This window comes from Ictidomys tridecemlineatus, chromosome 10, assembly GCF_052094955.1.
Source record: "Ictidomys tridecemlineatus isolate mIctTri1 chromosome 10, mIctTri1.hap1, whole genome shotgun sequence".
In the NCBI taxonomy this organism is placed as follows: domain Eukaryota; kingdom Metazoa; phylum Chordata; class Mammalia; order Rodentia; family Sciuridae; genus Ictidomys; species Ictidomys tridecemlineatus.
The window spans coordinates 1792367-1811054 of NC_135486.1; the positions used below are offsets into that span (position 1 = coordinate 1792367).

At 57.8% G+C, this 18688-nt stretch overlaps 1 protein-coding gene across 4 annotated transcripts in view; it reads left to right on the top strand.

Annotated features, from left to right (window-relative positions):
- The first annotated feature begins 1609 nt into the window (after positions 1 to 1609).
- Positions 1610 to 18688, top strand: part of Rxrg (retinoid X receptor gamma) — a 38330-nt gene continuing 21251 nt past the window's right edge. The window contains exons 1-2 of one of the 4 annotated variants that reach the window (XM_005319858.4): positions 1610 to 2240; positions 14997 to 15244. In XM_005319858.4, coding sequence (XP_005319915.1) covers positions 2192 to 2240; positions 14997 to 15244 — 297 coding nt within the window. In that variant the 5' untranslated portion in view covers positions 1610 to 2191. Of the gene's footprint in view, positions 2241 to 14996; positions 15245 to 15938; positions 16270 to 16300; positions 17487 to 18688 lie in introns of those variants that run through there. The other 3 variants (XM_021722698.3, XM_013356192.4, XM_013356191.4) reach the window with 3 other exon arrangements.

Sequence of the window (18688 nt, forward strand, 5' to 3'; positions counted from 1 at the left end):
CCAGGAGAAAATGGACAGCGTGGACCAGAATAGGTGGCAGGCACGTTTGCATCCGCTTTTGAAGTTAAAGGGGATCTTGGGACTCATCGAGCCCTGCCCTGCCCTCTTACAAACGAGAAACAGGACACAGGTAAGGTAAAGTGGTTTAGGCCACCTTCCCTGTCACCGGCACACCATCTCATCAGCCCCCACATGCTGAGCCGGTGCTATGCACCTGGCGTGCTCTAAGGGAACAGGGTGCCCACTCTTACTGCTCACAGTGGCGCTGTGAGGTAACTGAGGCCCAGGGACACCCCACGGCATGAGATGCCCTCGGGCTGTGAGCTGTGGAGACTGGCCTCTGGCTGGCTCTCCCCGTGGGTGCAGCCTCTGCTGCCAGCGACTGGTGAGTGGTACAGCAGAGGCCAGAGGCACCCGTGAGCGGACTTGGCAGTGGTGGGCGCTGCTCCTCTGCCGCCTGTTTCCAGCGTTCTTACCCTGACGTGGATGCTCTGCAAGGAGGTCGCTGCATTGTCGGGGCGGTGAACGGGGCGGGAAGGAGGAGCCCTGGGCAACAGACAGGACCCAGCAGCCCTGGTGAGGAGCGAATCCCCCGAGTTCCCACTTCAGAGGGACATAGGCCCCTACTGCCCACGGGCCCCCTGACCAGTCTCCCAAGAATGGAATGAAGAATGCGTATCAAGGGGCCATGGCTTGGGGGCAGGCATGTGCCCTGACACGTGGGGCTGCCCCAGGTGCCTGTGGTGGGCAGAGTTCCTCCTGCAAAGGCTTGCGGCACTCCCTCCTTCCTCCTTCCCGCCCGTCCCTGTCACCTTGACTGTTCCTGCTCTGGTCTGGGCCTGCTCTGGCCCACCACCCTGCCATCCATGTCCTGTTTGAGCAGGAGATGGCTTGCCTGCAGTGCGGCCCCCTTAGAGCTCATCCGCCCCTTAGAGCTTATTCGTGACCCTGGCCCTTGGGGACTGTGCTGACAGCACGTCTGCCACCCTGCTGGCACAGTCACCTGGAGGGCAGGAGATAGGCTGTCTGGAAACTGCATCCAAGTCTGGCCAATTCCTTGCCCACCTTGTGGGGTCTGCAGGCTGTGGTGTGCTTGGAAGCAGGTGACGCCTGCTGCACACAGGCTGGCAAGAGGTGCAAGAGCAGAGAGCACGTGACGAGGGGCCTGAATTGCAGAGGACCCCAGTGTGACAGACCCCATAGGTCCAGGAAGTAGCTGAGGTCCTGGGGACAGAAGCCACGGAGGAGAGCCAGGTTCCAGCTCAGCAGAGAGCGCTTTTGTGGTGAGGACCACAGAGGGGCTGAACTGGGATAGTACTGAGCTCCCTGCTCCCAGAGGCATTCAAGAACAGGCCAGCAGCACCTTGTCACAAGGGCTGGACAACAGCCCTGCTATCAGCCGAGCTTAGACTCCCCTCTGCAGACTGGTGCCAGCCAGGGTTGGCGGTGCCCGTGGGCCCCAGAGTGGTCTTTGCATGAGCTGAGTCCATCCCTGGGGACCCTGAGGATGAGAACCACAGCCTGATGCAGCACGGCCTTCCCATCGTTCCCCACGGCTCGCCACGGCTCCGGCAAGCCTCCCTTCTGGGAGCGCAGTCCGGCAGGAGGGCCTGGGTTCCAGTCCTCCACAGCTGGGCCGGTGCTCATGAAAGGGCCCTGTTCTCCGGCCCCACCCCCGCCCGTCAGCACCGAGTGCGCGGAGCCGGCGTGGGAACACGCATCTCCATAAAGCCCCATTGATTTTTGTGGGTGCAAGTGGAGGAAAAGGCGCCCAAAGGGTCTCCCTGGCCTGCCCCTCCCCCTCCTGACCCACTGGGGCGGCCACACGTCGATTGGTTACCAGATAATAGATCGCGCCACCGGCGGGGACCTCTGGGGACGGCTGGGAGCGGAGTCGCAGCACAACCCGCCCGAGTTAATCAAACTAGCAACAGGGTCGGCGGCAGGAGCAGGAGCAGGAGCGCGCGGCTTTACGCGATTACTGACAGGCACCAGCTGCCGCGGCGGCTCGGCGCACCATGTGGACCTGCGCTGGGGGGCAGACGCCTGACTAATCCCGCTGGCCCGGCCCTGCTCCGCGGCTCGGAGGCGATGGCCACTCGCGCGAGCCCAAGTTGAAGCCGCGGGCTGCGCGGAGCCCGAGGGGCGTGATCCTCAGTGGGCGCAGGCGGAGGATGAACTGAGGATCAACATGTACGGGAATTACCCTCACTTCATGAAGTTTCCTGCAGGCTTTGGCGGTGAGTTGGCCGGCTGGGCTGCGGGACCTGTCCGGGGGGCAGGGAGGACGGAAGGGCCGGTGCTGGGCAGAAGGAGGGCGCCTGTGTTTACACGGAGCTGGGCAGCCTGTGCCCGAGTGCGCGGCCGGATGGGGAGCCAGGGTCCCAGCGGAGGAGGCGTTAGCACGCAGCTCGAGGGCTGGGGGCAGCCCAAGGACAGCGTCTAGCGGGGACGCTCTGAGACAAAGATCGAGAAGAGCATTGTCATACCCCACATGTTTGTGTGAGGACGCGCGGTGGAGGAGAGAGGGACGCGCTGGCTCCAACCCCTCATCTCATCTGGAGCGGGGAAGGTGGGAGTGGGAGGGCTTGGCCCCTGTCACCGTTGTTCCAGTTGAAAGAGGCTTTCACTATAATTGGATTTTCAAAAAGAAAACAGCCCTGTAACTTGCCACTCTTCTCCCTTTGACTTGCTAATGGCTCCTCTCTTCCCCCTGCGCTGCCCACCCCCATTCCTTAGCGAGGCTGCCACTCTGGGGGGTCAGCTCTGGGGAGGGGGTCCAGGCTCTCACAGGAGGCAACTGGCAGGCTGAAGACTCCAGGGGCCACACCAGGCGGGGCAGCCCGGGCACTGTTGCAGAAGCTTCCGCAGACTGGGTGCACGGTCTTCCTCCAGGCCCAGGCACACCCCTGCGAAGGGTCTCTCATTCAGGGACAGCCTCCCAGTTCCGCCAAGGGAGCCAACAGCTGACCAGCTGGCCTCTCGGGTCAGAGCGGCAGGCAGTGGCACGTAGCTGGCATTTGGGAGCCAAGGGGAGCTTTCCCCTTATGGATCTGGGCGCCAGGACAGACATTTTTGTAAGGTCTGAGAACTGAAAAGTTCCTGCCCCCTGCCCTCCTCTGGACAGCTGGTTCACCAGCAGACGGCACCCAGCCCACTTTGCAGGGTGGACGAGGCCCCTGACCTGGGGTAGTAGCCTGGGGCATTGCTCAGTCCTTCAGGCAAGCATGGGGTCTGGCCCTGGGAGGACCGATTGAGGAGGCCTGTCTGCCTCCCAGGCTGGGGCAGCTCTGAAAGTGAGCAGCATGGCATGTGCCCGCCCTGTGGGAGGCAGCCTCCTCTTATCCCTGCCAGTCTGAGACCTGGGAGTGTGCAGGCCAGTTCTGCGTCCTGGACACTTGGTCTAGTTTTTTGCTGGGCTTTTCCTCACTGCCTCTCAGCCCCGTCCAGAGCTCGGGCTTCCTTCCCCTGGGCTTCTCTGAGTCTGACTGTTGGAGGAGCAGACTTATCCTCAGGCAGATTCTTGAGCCCGCCAAGGCCCCTTGATCCTGCAGGGCAGTGGAGGTGAGAAAAAGGGACAGGTAGATAGGTATAGGAGAGGAAGCCCACTGTGAACCCCCGGGGCTGCCGGGGACCTGAAACGCTAGCCTCCAGGGCTGCAGAGACTGCCCTGTCCTTTTGTCCCTTAGATGTGTAATCCCAGACTTGTGGAAGTCAGGGACCAGTCTGGGACCACAGAGGTTGAGTTGCACAAAAGCCTCTCACAAACTTATGATGCTATTGCTTTAAATTGATGTAGTAAAGGGAAAGAGAGAGAGGGGGAGGGAGGGGAAGGGAGGAAGGAAGGAAGAGAGAGAGAGAGGAAGGGAGGAAGGAAGGAAGAGAGAGAGAGAGGGAGGGAGAGAGGGGGCGGGGAGGGACTGCTGAGTCTGGTTCCCAGCTTTTCACTTACCTAGCTGTGTGACCTTAGGCAAGCTCCGGACCTTTCTGGGCCTTACAGACTTCATCTCTAAAATGGGATTCAGCATCGCAGCCTTGGTTTCGGGGGAGTGTGAGGGGAGCTGGCCCTGGGGGAGGGCTGCTGCAGAGCCCTCCATACATTGGTGTCAGGTTTCCATTCCTTCCGTCCCACTCACAGACAAACAAGCAAATAAATGTAAAGGCACACACTGTAGAATAATGAAACAGGATCTGGAAAAATACAATTCAATCCTCATCTTTTGACTCACATATTTTGTGGCTCAGTTTCTCATAGTTGTGGGGCTCCGGTGTTTGCTGCAATGAGGTTTCAGAGAGCAGACACAAGGTGCAGCCTCAAGAAGCAGGTTTGTGCCTCCAGGGCGGGAGGGAAAGGCCTTGCGGGCTGTTTGAGGGTCCTGGAGGCAGTCCTCCCTGACCCCCAGGGGAGGATAGTCATCTTGTTTGGGTCTGTGGATGTTTTCCATTTTGTTTGCATGCGACAGTCAAGAGGAGGCTAAACACAGACCCCAAGGTCTCCACCCCAAGTCAGGGAGGCCTGAGGCCTTGCAGAGCTGAGGAGGGGGACAGGGCCTGTGGCAGGCCCGGGGTGCTGAGGACAAGAGCGGAGGTCACCCGCAGCCTCTCACCACCCTTGCCCCCATGTGCAAGCTGTGCTGTGCTCCTGATGACCTGGTGGACAGCTCCTGCCCGGGCCACACACGCAAGGGGAGCCACAGAGGAACCCCGTGAGAATCCCCGGGGAAGCAAAGTCACCCGTGGAGGTAACTGGGCTGTGCTTACCAGGTGCCCCAGAATCACCCACCAACCACCAAGAGACTGGTCAAGGTGGCCCGAGGCTCGTGGTGCTGGTGCCCACATTCCCCACTCAGCGCCTGCCTGCTGGTGGGGAGCCTCTCTCCTCCGCCGCTACACCCGGGCTGCTTGTTAAGAGGCCTGCTCTCCTGGGGCCAGGCAGCCCCACTCCAACAGTGCCCCAGGGCAGAAGGCGGTCAGCAGAGGGGCCGGCCTTGCTTCCTTAACCAGCATCCTGAATCACAAACACTGGCCCCAACACGAGCACTCAGCCAGCGTCTCCATGTCAATCCTCAGCACAACCCCAGGAGCAGGCAGGATCGCCGTCCTTCCTGTGGTCCTGTTCAGGAGGAGGAAGGCAGGGCAGTGAGAGGCCCAGAACTTCAGCCAGGCCTCCCAGTAGAAATGGCACAGCCCAGGACGGGGACCAGGCAGGCTGGCTGGGGGCTGTGCTCTGCTGAGCCACCTCTCAGTGCTTCTGTGGGTGACATGCTTGCTCTGCAAAGCTGGGTCAGTGGGGTGCCCCTGGGGGTCTGGAGCTCCCGTCCAACACAGGATCCGTCCTCAGCGCTGCACACACGGTGGCCTGGCACAGAGACGCAGCCGAGGAGCCAGGAGCTACCAAGGAGCCACGGGGACCTCGCAGAATTCCACTCATGTGCATGAGACCTCCTGACCCCCAGGGAGGACAGGACCCTCTTCCACCTGGGGACAGGTGCAGCGGAGGGTCGGATGGCAGTGCCGGCTCACACGCGTGTGCGCAGGCTTGCCTTGCTCCAACCCACCTCTCCCTCTGCAGATGTGTGGGTGGCGAATTGGAACATACCTTGGCGTAAGGGTTTATGTAGGAAGGAGTGACTGTTTATGAGATTTAGGAAGGAGCATATTTAGTATAAACTATTTTCTGAAACATTTACAATCTTACAAGAGAGGAGAGCTGAGGCCCAGCTGAAAGGAGGATCGTGCCGCCGAGTCCAGGTGGCCTGCCTTCTCCTTCCCTCCGCTGTGGCCTCTGGATCTGTGAACTTTGCCACCAGCCTTGGTGTCTGGCTGGTGAGGAAGATGGCGTTTGCTCTTGTTTTAGGAAACCAGAGGACACAGAGGCCCAGGGAATGGAAGTCTGTTTTCCCAGACGCCTGGGCTTAGGTGGCTCTCACAGGCCAACTCAGTTTGAGCTCAATCATCCTCACAAAAGAGTGAAAAACAGCGGTTAACATTTATTGGGCACCTACTGTTTGCCAAGCACTCCAGGGATTGGTACTCATCTCATTTAACACGCACATGGGAGGTCAGACTCTGTCACCACCGTCCCCATGCACCGATGAGGATGAGGACGTAGAGCAGGGAGGCTGAGCCTCTGCCCAGGAGACCTCACTGGTGAGGAAGAGCCGCTCCAGCCCCGGCAGCTTCAGCCAGGCCGGGCAGGGCAGAACCCCAGACCCGCCCCAGGGGCTCCGCGTCCCTGCACTCCTCACGCCCGCCAGCAGTCCCTTTGTCTTTGGAACACAGGTAAGTGCTGAAAAGGGACAGACACTGGGGAGCGCTGGGCGCTTTCCCAGCTGGACGGCGCCTTGTGTTAACAGGCAGAACCCCGTTCCTGCCCTGCCCAGTGCTCAGTCTCCTGGGAAGGGCAGGCGGACCTCTCAGGCTGTGCTCCAGGAGGAGGCTGCCCGGGCTGAGGAGCAGGCTTCCTGACTGCCCTTCCTTGGCAGTGATCCCAGCCCTTGGCTCTGACCCGTGTGGCCCGCTCCCTGTTGGGAGCTGAAGTTGCAGAGCGGGACGGGGCCTGTGCTCTTCTGGTCTGACCCATCGGTTACAGGTAACGACACTTGGGAAGGCAGATGGGCTCACCCAGGACTTGTGGCTGTTCTCCGTCCTCAAACTGGATTCTCCTGGTCCTGTTGGGGCCACCTGAGGTGACAGGAAGAGGAGCAGGGGCTGAGCCACAGACAGTCCTCCCAGTGCCCCCCACGGGCAGAGGATGGCCCTCTATGGCATGGGGACTAAACTTTTAAAAGCCTGGACGACTGTGAAAGAAAGCTTGCTCTCTTTCTGTGAAAATGTGGCGGCTGGTGTTAAATTCAGCCAGAGTCCCGCCTGTCGGCTTTGTCTAGAGGAGGCTGCGGGTTCTCAGTGTGCCGCCAGCGCCCTGCAGATGCTGCAAAGTGGAGGGAATGGTGCTCTACGGGGGCCGTCTTAGGAAACCCCACTATAGCAAATTCTCCCTGGACAGTGCTCAGGGGCCTTTACCAGGAACCTCCAACCTGTGATTCTCAGGAGACTGGGGCCCCAGGCCAGGGACCTGGATGTCGAGGACGGAGAAGTCCGTGATCTTCGATTCAAAAGGCTCCTATGAGAAGTCGGATGGGGGGGCTGCCTAACAGACATCTGGGGTGTTTTCTCCCAGGCTGGTGGCCTGGGGTCCTTCTGTGCCTCGGCACCTCCCTTGTCCCCTGTTCACTTTGCCGTCACCAGTGTCGTGTGGAAGCCTGCTCCTGGAGGGTGTGGCGCACAGAGCTGCTGTGCTTGGTCAGCCCCAGCAAGGTGGGAGCCCAGGAGAAGGCCCGCGGGAGCCCTGCCAGCCACGCACTGGCACGGCGTGCCAGGCTGTGCGGATGCCTTGACTGGCGAGTCCTTGCCCTGCAGGAGTGCAGAGATGGGCTGCCATCAGAAGCTGCCATCAGAATCTGGGAATTAATGACTTGTGACATTTTTTCTCGGGGTGGGTGTTTGGTCTTGGGGATCCAGAACAGACAAGGCTGTGTACGTCACCCAAAGGGAATGGCGCTGCAGGAGGTGGCTCATGGCGCTGCAGGGCGGTGTGGTGTTCAAGGACTCCAGCACCGAGAGCCTCCTGGGCACGTCTCGGTGGCCCAGTGGGCACAGGGGGTGCCAGCACGTGAAACAGGTGCAGAGGGACAGACGGGTCCTCTGAAGGGGACCCCAGGTGCCTCTCGTTTGTTAGCGACGGCATCCCATTCATCTGCACCAGCCAGCCTTGTGACCTGGTCCTGGGTGGGAAAGGGGCGCACAGGCGAAGGCAGGCACCGCCAGAGGCTCGACTCGGGTCCTGGGTCGCAGTAATTCAGGGCAAGCCCTGGGGTCCTGCTGAACCTGCTTCCTGTCTGTCTGAAGGGGCCGAGTCCTGCTCTGCGGATCACTCCCAGGCAGACTGAGGTCTGTGTGCAGCTGCAGCCTCCAGGGAGGGTCTGCTTGTCTGCCGTGCTGAACTTGGGGCCAGGCACAAAATCAGCATCCAAAAAATAGTTTGATTAAATCAGTACCAGTAATTGCCATGGAAATAATAGCACATATTTATAGAGTTCTGTGTGTGTCAGGCATGACATAGTGGCTGGTGTATACTCAGACCCATGAGCTGAAAGAGCTGGTGATTTTTGTGCTGTGCTGTGTGGCCCTGAGCAAATCTCTCAACCTCCCTGAGATGATTGCTTCTTCTATGAAATGAGATGCTCCTTTAAGTCCTAAAAGTCCGATTTCTAAACAAAAATAATATGGGCTTATTAATTTATAGCATAATTAATTTGGAATTGAGATTAAATGGGTCATGGTATTAACTAGTTTGTATTTTCTCATTCACAAAAAATAATAAGGAAAAAAGGTTGTTAAGCAGCTGAGATGATCCGAGAGGTGTTGAGCCCATTTAAGGTGCATCTGTTTTCAACAATTTAGAAAGCATAGTAGGAACGTCATTAGCATATTAACGGGGTGTTAATTACAAAAGAGTCTTTTAAAGCAGGTTTTATAAAATCCCCACTTAGTAACCATTAGCTTGTGGTACTTGAAACACAAACTATTCACGTGTGTTACTTAGAAGTAATAAAATTCTAATTTAAAAGTAATCTGCCAACTTGTCACGAATTTAGACTGATTTTTCTCTCAATTGATCCAAATGAGTGAGGTTTTGCTATAATTATATATAATGCTAGTAATAATGAGGCCGATTATCAATCTTTCCCTGCTTTTCACTACCTCGTCATTACAGATTTTAGGGGAGGGGCAGGGAGTAGGAGAGGAGAGGAGGGGGGCAGGGGGTGGGGAGGGGGAGAAGAACAAATGCCCCCCACCAGCACCGGCGATGCACCCCTTCAGCTGTCCTGGGGCCACAAGGGTCCAGGCAGAACCATCCTGTCCACCACAAGGGTTCAGGCAGAACCGTCCTGTGTGCCACAAGGGCCCGCTGGCAGCTGGCTCAGCTGGTCCAGAGGGCCTGGGCACAGGGCATCGGCCCAGAGCTGATGCCCGCAAAGACTCCGGGGAGGGGCCGGCCTCCTCACTCTCCACCTCGTTCCTTTATTTTCCACCTTGAGAAAGCCAGGAAGGGCCCTGGCCACAGAGAAGGCCCCTCCTAAACCGGCTTCCACTCTGGCCGCCCCTCATCGGAGACTGATGGCTGTTTTCCACCCCTGTTCAGATGCAGAGCTTCGCATCTCCAGAACAGGTCTCAGTACCTCCCCGTCCAGTCTCAGGATGGCCGTGCAGCCAAACCCTCACGGGAAAGTGCTTGGAAAACGCTGATAGCAGTTCAGGGACAAGAAGTGCCAATCGACAACCCCAGCGTCTGGCTCTTTTACAGAGGGGTGGGGGTTGGCCTGGGCTGGGGCCCAGCTGAAGGGAGCCAGGGCAGGCTCTGCATTGTGACGGGCTAGTGCCAGGATGGGCCGTTCCGGCCAGAAAGGCTTAGGGCTGGATCCTCAGGCCAAGAGTCGGGCTGGCGAGGGCAGGAAGGACTGTGGGGTCACCGTGGGAGGTCAGAGTCACAGCGCCAAACGTGCTGTGGTTCCTGGACTCAAAAGACACGTGCCCCGGTTACGAGCCACATTCCTTTTGGCCGGTCACTCTTGTCTCTGGATTTTGCCTCTGTACAGTGAGGGCAACAGGAGCAGCCAAGTCCAGCCTGTGGCGAGAAGCAGGTTAATGTGTGTGGTCGGGGCCTCGGGGCTGCTGCCAGTTGCTCAGTGACACTAGCTAGGCTGTTGATGCTGCTACTCAGCGGAGGAGATGACATAAAAGTGTCAATTAAAGTCCTTCATGGGGTGGGTGGACCTGCTGCCGAGGCTTGCTCAGCAGTCTCTCTGTTAAAAGCCAAGGAGAGGAAGGACACGTGAGTTTCCTTAGACAAAGAACAAGCCAGGTGTCTGGGTATGCTGTGATTGTCAAGTATGTGCCACATCTCTCCCCTGGAGGCAGGGAGGCAGCTTCGGTGGGGCCTGTCCCATCGCAGAGAGATTGGTGGGCTGGGGCCCTTCGAGGCACTGACTTCAGTGGAAAGTCCTGCTCTGAGGAGCACCTGACCCTTCCCCATCCATGGGCTCAGAGTTCCCATTCCCTCCTGAAGAGGTTGCCAACCACAGAGCACAGCCTGCACCCTGGCACAGCAGCCCAGGGTGGACGGCCGCGCCATTGGCTCCCTTGTTGGCCAGTCAGAGGGACTCAGGCTTGACATTTCCCTCCCATTGGCTGGGAGGAGGTTGCTTAGCAACTCCCTCACCTTGGTGGGAATCGGTACTTCTCCTGCCGGCTTCTCCTTCTCAGCAAGTCTCTCTCTCCTCTCCTGTTCTCTTGCTCGCCTGCTTGAGTGAATACACACACACACACACACACACACACACACACACACACTCTTCACTTGTTGTTCAGAGATTTCCCAGGGCTTTTGTTCTGATAAACATCAGCAATGTTGATTTCTTATGCGGAGGAGATGTTGATCAGCTCTACATCTAGTTACACACAGTGATCAGCAAACACCATACTGTTCATTAATTTAGTCACCAACTATCCTTTTTTGGTATTTACTGTGTTCCAGACACAGTACTAGGTGCTGCGAGATTGCCAACAGCAAAGGGAGGGAATTCAAGAACGTGCCCTCACACACAGGGGACTGGGCTGGGCTCTGTCAGTCCATCCTGTTGCTGTGACAAAACACTTCAGACCTGGAAACAGGCGTAACAGAAATGTGTGGCCCGGAGTTCTGGAGGCTGGAGGGGCCACAGCAGCTTGGGGCCAGAGAGGACTCTGTCTTTGCTTCCAAGATGGAGCCTCTCACCCAGTCCTGAACCCCACATGAGGGAAGGAGTGAAGCTGGAACAGCCCCGTGGGGTTGTAAGAGGAAGGGTGGAAGGGCCAGGCAGCTCCCTGGCTCCCTCAGAGGCCCTCGTGGGTGGAGCCTGGAGGCCCGCTCACTGCCCACAGGCACCTCGCACACTGCCCACCTGAGGGTTAAGTCCCAGAATGAGTTTGGAGGGACACACGATCAAACCATGGCAGAGACCGAGAGTGGACGGGCACAAGAGAGAAGCTGGACTTCAGATTCGGACTTGGCCTGGCCTGGGCTGAGGGACAGGGAGAAACGACTCGGGATCAATCTGCTGGAAATGCCACTAATTCTTAAAAAGGAGCCGCCACTGCAGCTCGGATGATGCTGCGGGAACTGGTTCATAGTTTTGTGCTCATTTATAGCTTAAGCAAAAGGCCCGGTGAAGAAAGAGAACAGACCAGGCACCACAGACAAGTGTGTTGAGGACTCCTGGCTTCGAAGGAAAAGGCCTGAGGACGGGGAGACTGTGAGCTGCGTCTGCGAGAAGGATTAACTTCCCCTCCAGAGCCCTCCAGTTAGAAAAGCCATTGTTCTCCATCTTTTCTAAACGCAAAGCTGTTTGTTTCTAACTCCTTGGAGAAGCAAAGTACCAAAGGTCATTTACGTGAGATGTAGGTATCCATTTTATTTTTAAAAATTATGTCATAAAACAGCCCACCTCTTCTCAGTCATTGACTTGGCAGAAATTAGCCACGTTTTTAAAGAACATTTTTTAGATGTCAATGGGCTTTTATTTTATTTATTTATATGCAGTGCTGAGAATCGAACCCAGTACCCCCCACATGCTAGGCAAACGCTCTACCACTGAGCCACCACCAGCCCCAGCCACATTTGTAAGATCATCAAAAACCAAACTTAAACTTGCTGTTTCATCTTCTCCCAATTTGCTATTCTCACCATTGCACTGACAGATTGCCTTAATTTTCATTAATAATAACAATAACTACCATGTACTACAAATTTCAGATCACTTTGATGATGCCACCTGATTCTGTTTTGAAGCGTCTTGTGAGTTCTTCGCGGTCCCCGTCTGCGTATTTCTGTGCGGGGCCTGGGTTTCTCAGACATCATGAATCTGCAGTCTAATTTCCATGATACTTTATACAGAGTATAAAATATACTTGGACTTTTTCTGAAATCAATTTATCATTTTTAAAAAAGCTTAAATAGCTCTCTTCTTAATTCTGTGTTTTATTGGTCCATCGTAGCTGGAGGTGGTGGTGGGATTTGTCGTCACGCATTGGCACTCGCTCACAACAGGACAACATGATTGGCCAGGGTCACTCCCCGCACTTCCCTCTCCACTCCCTTCCCCCTCCTGACCCCCTGTGGACTTTCCTTCTTCCCCTTTCTCCTCTCTGCCTTCCACTTGTGGGGACACATAGAACCTGGGCTTCTGAGTCTGGCTTATTCTAACATGACGGTCTCTGGTTCCACTCACTTTCCTGCAGTGACACCATCTCATTCTCCCTTATGGCTGATAAACTCCATGGTGCGTGTGGACCACAGTTCCTTTATCTGTCCATCTGTGGTAGACACCAAGATTCCGTAACTTGGCTGTTGCAAATCGTGCTGCTGTAAACATGGTCTGCGTGTTTCGCTGTAGGTGGTGATTGATTCTTCAGGGTAGATGCTGAGGATGGTGCTGCTGGGTCATAGGACGGCTCCAGGCCTAGCCTTTGAGTCCCTCCACGCCGACTTCCATAGCGGTTGTACTTACAGCCCAACCACAGTGTAAACCTGCCCCTTTTCTCTGCATCCTCTCCAGCGTTGTTATCTGGTTCTTCGTGACTGCCCCTGGGCCTGGTGTGAGATGAATCTCAGGTAGTTTTGATTTGCATTTCCCTAATTGCTAATGAGTTGACACTTTTTCATCTGTTTGTTAGCCATTTATGTTCTTTTTGGGAAGTGTCAGTTTGGTCACTTACCCATTCAATAGCTACCTTTAGGAAGGCCAGTCACTTGCTACCAACATAGAGACCCTCCTCTCAAACAACCCTGAAGCTCTTGGGGTTTTTAAGGTCTGGCTCACCCCCCTGTCAGGGTGGTACAGGTGCTGCTGCCCGCCTTTCTGTGCTAGGCTTGGGGCCAGGCCCTGCGCTTGACCCTGGGGGCCAGAAGTGAAGGCCCAGCTCCCGATAGCCAGTTAGAGCCGAGGACAAGAAGAGGCCCTGGGTAGGGCCTGGAAAGTGCCTCTTCCGATGACCTGCCCTGGGGAGTGTCCAATCAGGGCTGGCTCCCAGTCACTTGTCCCTGTCTCCGAAGCCGACTCAGGTCTGGTGAGCCTCCTCCACGTCAGCCTCCCAGGCCTCAGAAGAGCCCGGAAGGCTCTGTGCAAACCAGCAAGGCTCCTGGCTTGAGGTTTTGGAGGCGCCTCTTCTCTCTCCTTCAGGTGAACTTTGGTCTGCAGCTCTGTGATGCAGATGGCTCTCCACTCATCCTGTTGTCCTTGACAGCAGACAGGAGAGCGCGTGGGCTCTGCCTTCCGAACGCCGGAACCCCGGCTGGGCACTGTACTAAGGGTGGGGAAAGAGAGACAAACAGAGCTTTTCCTTTTGTTTAGTGGGAAAGACGGGAAGATTAACAAATATGGAAATAGAATCAGGGCTGAGACACCAGTAAGCGTGGACTGCAGTTAGAAAACAGAAGGGGCATCAGACCTGAGCAAGAGACGCCAGGAAGGCTTCTTGGAGGAGGTGACACTGAAGTTGACCTTGAGGGATGAGCAAGAGCTTTCTAGATGAGGGCGCTCAGGTGTCCTGAACCTGGGGGCGGCTGGGGGTGAGAAGGAGCTGCAGTTTTCTTAGAGGCTGCCCAGCTTCCCAGATGGACTGGAGCTGCACACGCTGCATTTCCGGGATGTGAGGGTGACCTTTGTGCCATAGAGAGCCGTTCATTTGGGACGCTCCCTGCTCTCCCCGACTCTGAAGGCAGCAAGTCCCTCTGTGGGTCCCCCTCCTCACCTGGCACTTAGCTTAGGGCAGTGCCTACAGCCAGTGGGCACACTCCAGGGCTTGTTCAGTGAACACAAGCCTCATGGCCAGTACCGCCTCTGTGTGGCATGGAGTTTGATGGGCAGTGAGCACTTGGATGTGGGCAGCTTCTGCAGGAGCCCCCGCCAGGCACTTCCCCTCTGCCCCCCTTCTTGCTTCTCCCCTGGGGACAGCTGCGGCTGAGCTGAGGGCAGTCCTCACTCTGCCTGTGGGTGCAGCTCTGCGTGCCTGATCCCCGGGGGCCAGAGCAGGGAGGGCTGCCCCTGTGTGTCCTAGCCTCTGACAACATGGAGCCCAAGGTCGGCAGCTCCCTCCTGGAGAGAATGGACACACGGGACTCTCAAGACCCTCTTCTTCTCCTTCCTCTTGAGTTGGCCACTGTCTGCAGGAGGGCAGGAGCTCAGCTGGGTGGGGGAAGCGTGCTGGACACCACTGGCCAATGCTGCTGTCCTGCCCACCCCAGACCCACAGGCACTGGGCCTCCATGGCCATGAAGCCAAGACCAGCCTCTCCAAGTTCTCCTCCCAAGGGCCAGTGACCCTTGCTGTAGAGCTGGGCAGGACAAAATCTGTGGGCAAAAGCTCCAAAAGACAAGGGCCGGGAGGTGCACGGTGTAGACTCTGTGGCTCCTTGGGTCCTGTGGCCTGGACTCGTGTGGGCAGGGCCGCGTCCACACACGAGTGCATGACCTCACACTACCGGTTCCCGGAGCTCCGTGGGGAAGGCTGGAGCAGCCTGCGCATCTGCCCTGCCCACCCCCACCCCCACCCCCACCCCCACTGGGGGCTTTGGCATTGACCCCCTTATTCCTGGACCACCGTCACCCAGGCCTGGGCTTGTGGGCCGCCCCCTGTGGCATTGCTGACTGTCCATAATCTAGAGTGGACTCCAGGCAGGGCCCCAAATGCTGGGACATCATGAGGGCCCCATCCCAGGGCAGGCCGGCTCCCTGCGACCCTGGGCTTGTCTCCATGGCTGGCTCAGTGCAGGTGTGACCCCGGGTCCACAGATATGCAGAGTGGCCAGAGGGGAAGGATACATGGAGCCAGGTGAGGCAGGCTGGCCGGCCCCCGACGTGTCTGACCCCACCTGTCCCCTGTGCTCTCTCCTTACAGGCTCCCCTGGCCACGCCGGCTCCACCTCCATGAGCCCGTCAGCAGCCCTGTCCACAGGGAAGCCCATGGACAGCCACCCCAGCTTCACGGACACCCCTGTGAGTGCCCCACGGACGCTGAGTGCGACGGGGACCCCCCTCACTGCCCTGGGCTCCCCGTACCGCGTCATCACGACTGCCATGGGCCCGCCCTCGGGGGCGCTGGCGGCCCCTCCAGGAGTCAGGCTGGTGGCCCCACCCAGCTCTCAGGTAGGCACTTTACCTGCAGGAGCCCGCAGCACCCCGAAGGCCTCACCCGGGGGCCGGGAGCAGAGCCCCTGTGGGCGCGTGCGTGCAAGGTGGTGGTCTTCCCTGCAAGCGGCCCCCTATAGCGCCTGGCCCTGCCTTCAGGCTGAGCAGTCCCGGGAGTGGATGACTCCTCGGGGCCCAGGAGAGGGACACCACCCAGGTAGCTTGGGTGGCTCACCCCTGGCTGTGACGTCGTGCCTCCCAGGCCTGTTTTGTGGTTGGGAACATGGCCCCCTGTGTTCTCAACCTGGCAATGGGTGTGGAGGCCGTGAAGTGCTCATGCTCTGGTTAGGATTCAGAAACCAGCAGGCCTGGTCTCTGCTCCCCCCAGGCGTTCAATGGAGAGGGGAGAGGCAGGAGCTGCACATAGACCTCCCCCCCCAGAGCCACGCAGGTCGTGTTACATCCGTGCCGTGCCGTCTCCAGCTGTGTGCACAACAGTGGGGAGCGAGGCTCGGGGGCCTGGGGAGGGCCAGATGCCCTCCCCTCCTGAGCAGCGGCCCTGCCCACTTGCTATGGCTGCATAAAACGGCTCCCGAATCAGGAGGCCTGCAAAAGCAAACCCTGGTCTCCCACTCTTCTCAAGCTGTGCACCAGGAGGGCTCTGCTTCAGACAGCGGGCGTCCTGGGCTCTGTGCAGGCTCGGGTCACCCACAAGGGTAGTGCTACTGGGCATGCTTCCCAGGGCGACTCACAGAGTGCAAAGGCCAAGCCCCACCCAGGGGCACAGCGAAGCCTCTGCACACGGCCCGTGGCGGATGCCAGCACTGACGGCAGGCGGAGGCTGTCCCTGCTAGTCACGGCACAGGACGGGAAGCCTTGGGAGGAGTGACGAGCTAGGAAGGACAGCCCCCGCGCGCCACACCTACTAGGTCTCTTCCTGGGGAACAGCCAGCGTCACTGCTGCCCACTCCCAGCACAGCTCCTCAGGCCACAGTGCCACCAGATATCTGGTCAAGCCTTGTTCCGGTGTCTCTGGATGACAGGTAGACCAGGCAGAGCAGACTGCCCTCGTGGTGTGGGGGGGCCCCACAACCCACCAGGTCTGAACAGATCAAAAGGCTGGTCCTACCTGAGCAAGACAGAGCCCTCCTGCCTGACGTCCTGCCTCTAGGCTTGAACAGAAACACGGGCTCCCCCTCGGTTGAGCCTGCCATACGGCATTCCCAGGGCCCGAGCTTGCCGACCCTCTCTGCAGATCTTGAGGCGCGGCAGCCTCCAGAACCTCACGGGACAATTGCTTATCCTGGCCCCGAGGAATCTTGTGCAGGGGTGCCATGTTGAAGGCACTATGGTAGATGAAGGAGCAGGAAGGGCTGTGACCTGCCTGACCTGTCGGCCTCTGTGGCAGCGGGGGTGCAAGACTGCTGGGGTGTGGGGATGGACATGGCCGAGCATGTGTTTATGCCACCCCACCTGTGGGTCGGCAGAGCACAGGTGCCAGCCCTTTGGAATGTGTGGGGCGCGCTCACCTTCCTCCCTGTGCCGATTCCAGGAGGGCGGAACAGACAGACCTGCTGCCTTGTGGGGCGGGTGCACCACTGTGCGGGCCTACTGTGTGTAGGTACTGCTCGTGACCACCTGGATCTGGGGACACACACTGAGTACAGTGGCCAGAGTCTTGTCTCACGGCAGTGATGCTGTGACAGTCACAACAGACAAGACGAGGAATGAGTGGGTCATTTCCCAGAGCAATCTGCTGTCTGTGAAGCAGCAGAGGGGAAGGTGGCGGCGGCAGGTCCCTGGGGCAGCGGAGGGCAGCCACTTCCCTCCAAGGCTGCTTTGAGCAACCACACTCCACTGACCAGCCCTGACCAGAGCACTCGTCTCTACAGCCGGAGCGGCAGGGCTGTCCCGGCCCCAAGTCTGCAAAGTGTAGGGAGGAGAGGTCAGCTGGGAGCGTGGTCCTGGCCAACTGGGCTGTGTGCAGAGGCCGGGCCAAGTTTGGCCTTGGGAGCTAAATTAAGCTGCCAAGTGCTGGCAGAGCTGTGACCGGACACTCACCAGCCTTCAGGGCTGGGGCTCCGGAACCACACGGCAGCGGAACTTTGCCCAACTCACCCGACTCCCCGGCTAGAAGGCCTCTGTGTTCCCGCGGGTCGTGGACTCGGACCACTTGGGGCAGAGCTCCTGTGCACCGGGTCATCCTAGCCTAGGACTGGCTGGGGTGGGACTCCACAGGAGCATGCTCCACCTGTGACCGGTAAGTGCGTTTGAGCGTGGAGAGGAGAGCCTGGGCTGGGGCAGCAGGCAGGCCTCCGCAGCAGGCAGGCCTCCCGGGGCGGCGCTCTGCTGTGTGAGTGGCCATCTGCTCCCCTTTCCATCTTGAGGAATTAGGAGAAGCTCTGGCGCAGGGGCAGGGACCCAGTGACCTTTTGCCAACCATTCAGCCGGCTCCTGCGGGCTTTCCTGTTCTCTGCTGGGGTTGCACATACTTGCCCTGGTCACCCGGCAGGGACTTCTGTGTCAAAGGGGACGTGGATTTGAGCAAGTGCTGTGCATAGTGCCCTGTGACAGGCTTGTGGTGACAGTGTTGTCATTCCCATACCTGGCTGTCCAGGTGTAGCATGCTGCCAGAAGGTTCTAGAGAGGTGCATTTCACATGCCTTCACGGAACCAGGCCCAGGACTGGGCACTGGAGAGGCTCAGGCTATGTGAGGGTCAGAGCCTGCCTGGGAGCATGCTAGTGGACTGAGCAATCTCCAAAGACACCAAGTGGGTAACTGGGAACACACTTATGCCCTTTTAGAGAGAATGGTCTGGGCTGCAGTTGAGTGTGTGTGTGTGTGTGTGTGTGAGAGAGAGAGAGAGAGAGAGAGAGAGAGAGAGAGAGAGCATGCGCATGCCTGGAAAGATCCTACAAGTCTTCAGAATCCTCCCTCCTGACCCTGCTGCCTGACCTGGTTCTGTCCTTACTAATTACTGCTTAGGTATTCATTGATAACTGAGTTATTGTCCTCTCAAATCTGTTTATATTTTTATAGTAAATACTTAGATTTAAAAATTGCCAATATTAGAACTGGAATAGACCTTAAATTTCATCTAATCTGATGACTTAAAAAAACTTAAGCCACAGTCTTTTCTTCAAGTGAGAGCATATTAGATGACATTACATGTCAAATGAAATCAGATTCGGTCAAGCAAGGCACAGGAGATGTGAAACCTCAGCCTCCCCACTTCCTGCACACACACACACACACACACTCACTCACACGCTGTAGATTTGAACACCCTGGACCCACCCTAGGGATGGGGAAGTGGAGTCTTGTGAGGTGAAGGACCTGGTCAAGACCCCACAGTGAGTCAGGGGCAGGTCCAGACCAGGAGCCGGGTGGAAGGTTCAGGCCTGTCAGTCCTTGTGAAGAGGACCTCGCCTGGACCGCAGGACAGCCCATGTGTGGGTTC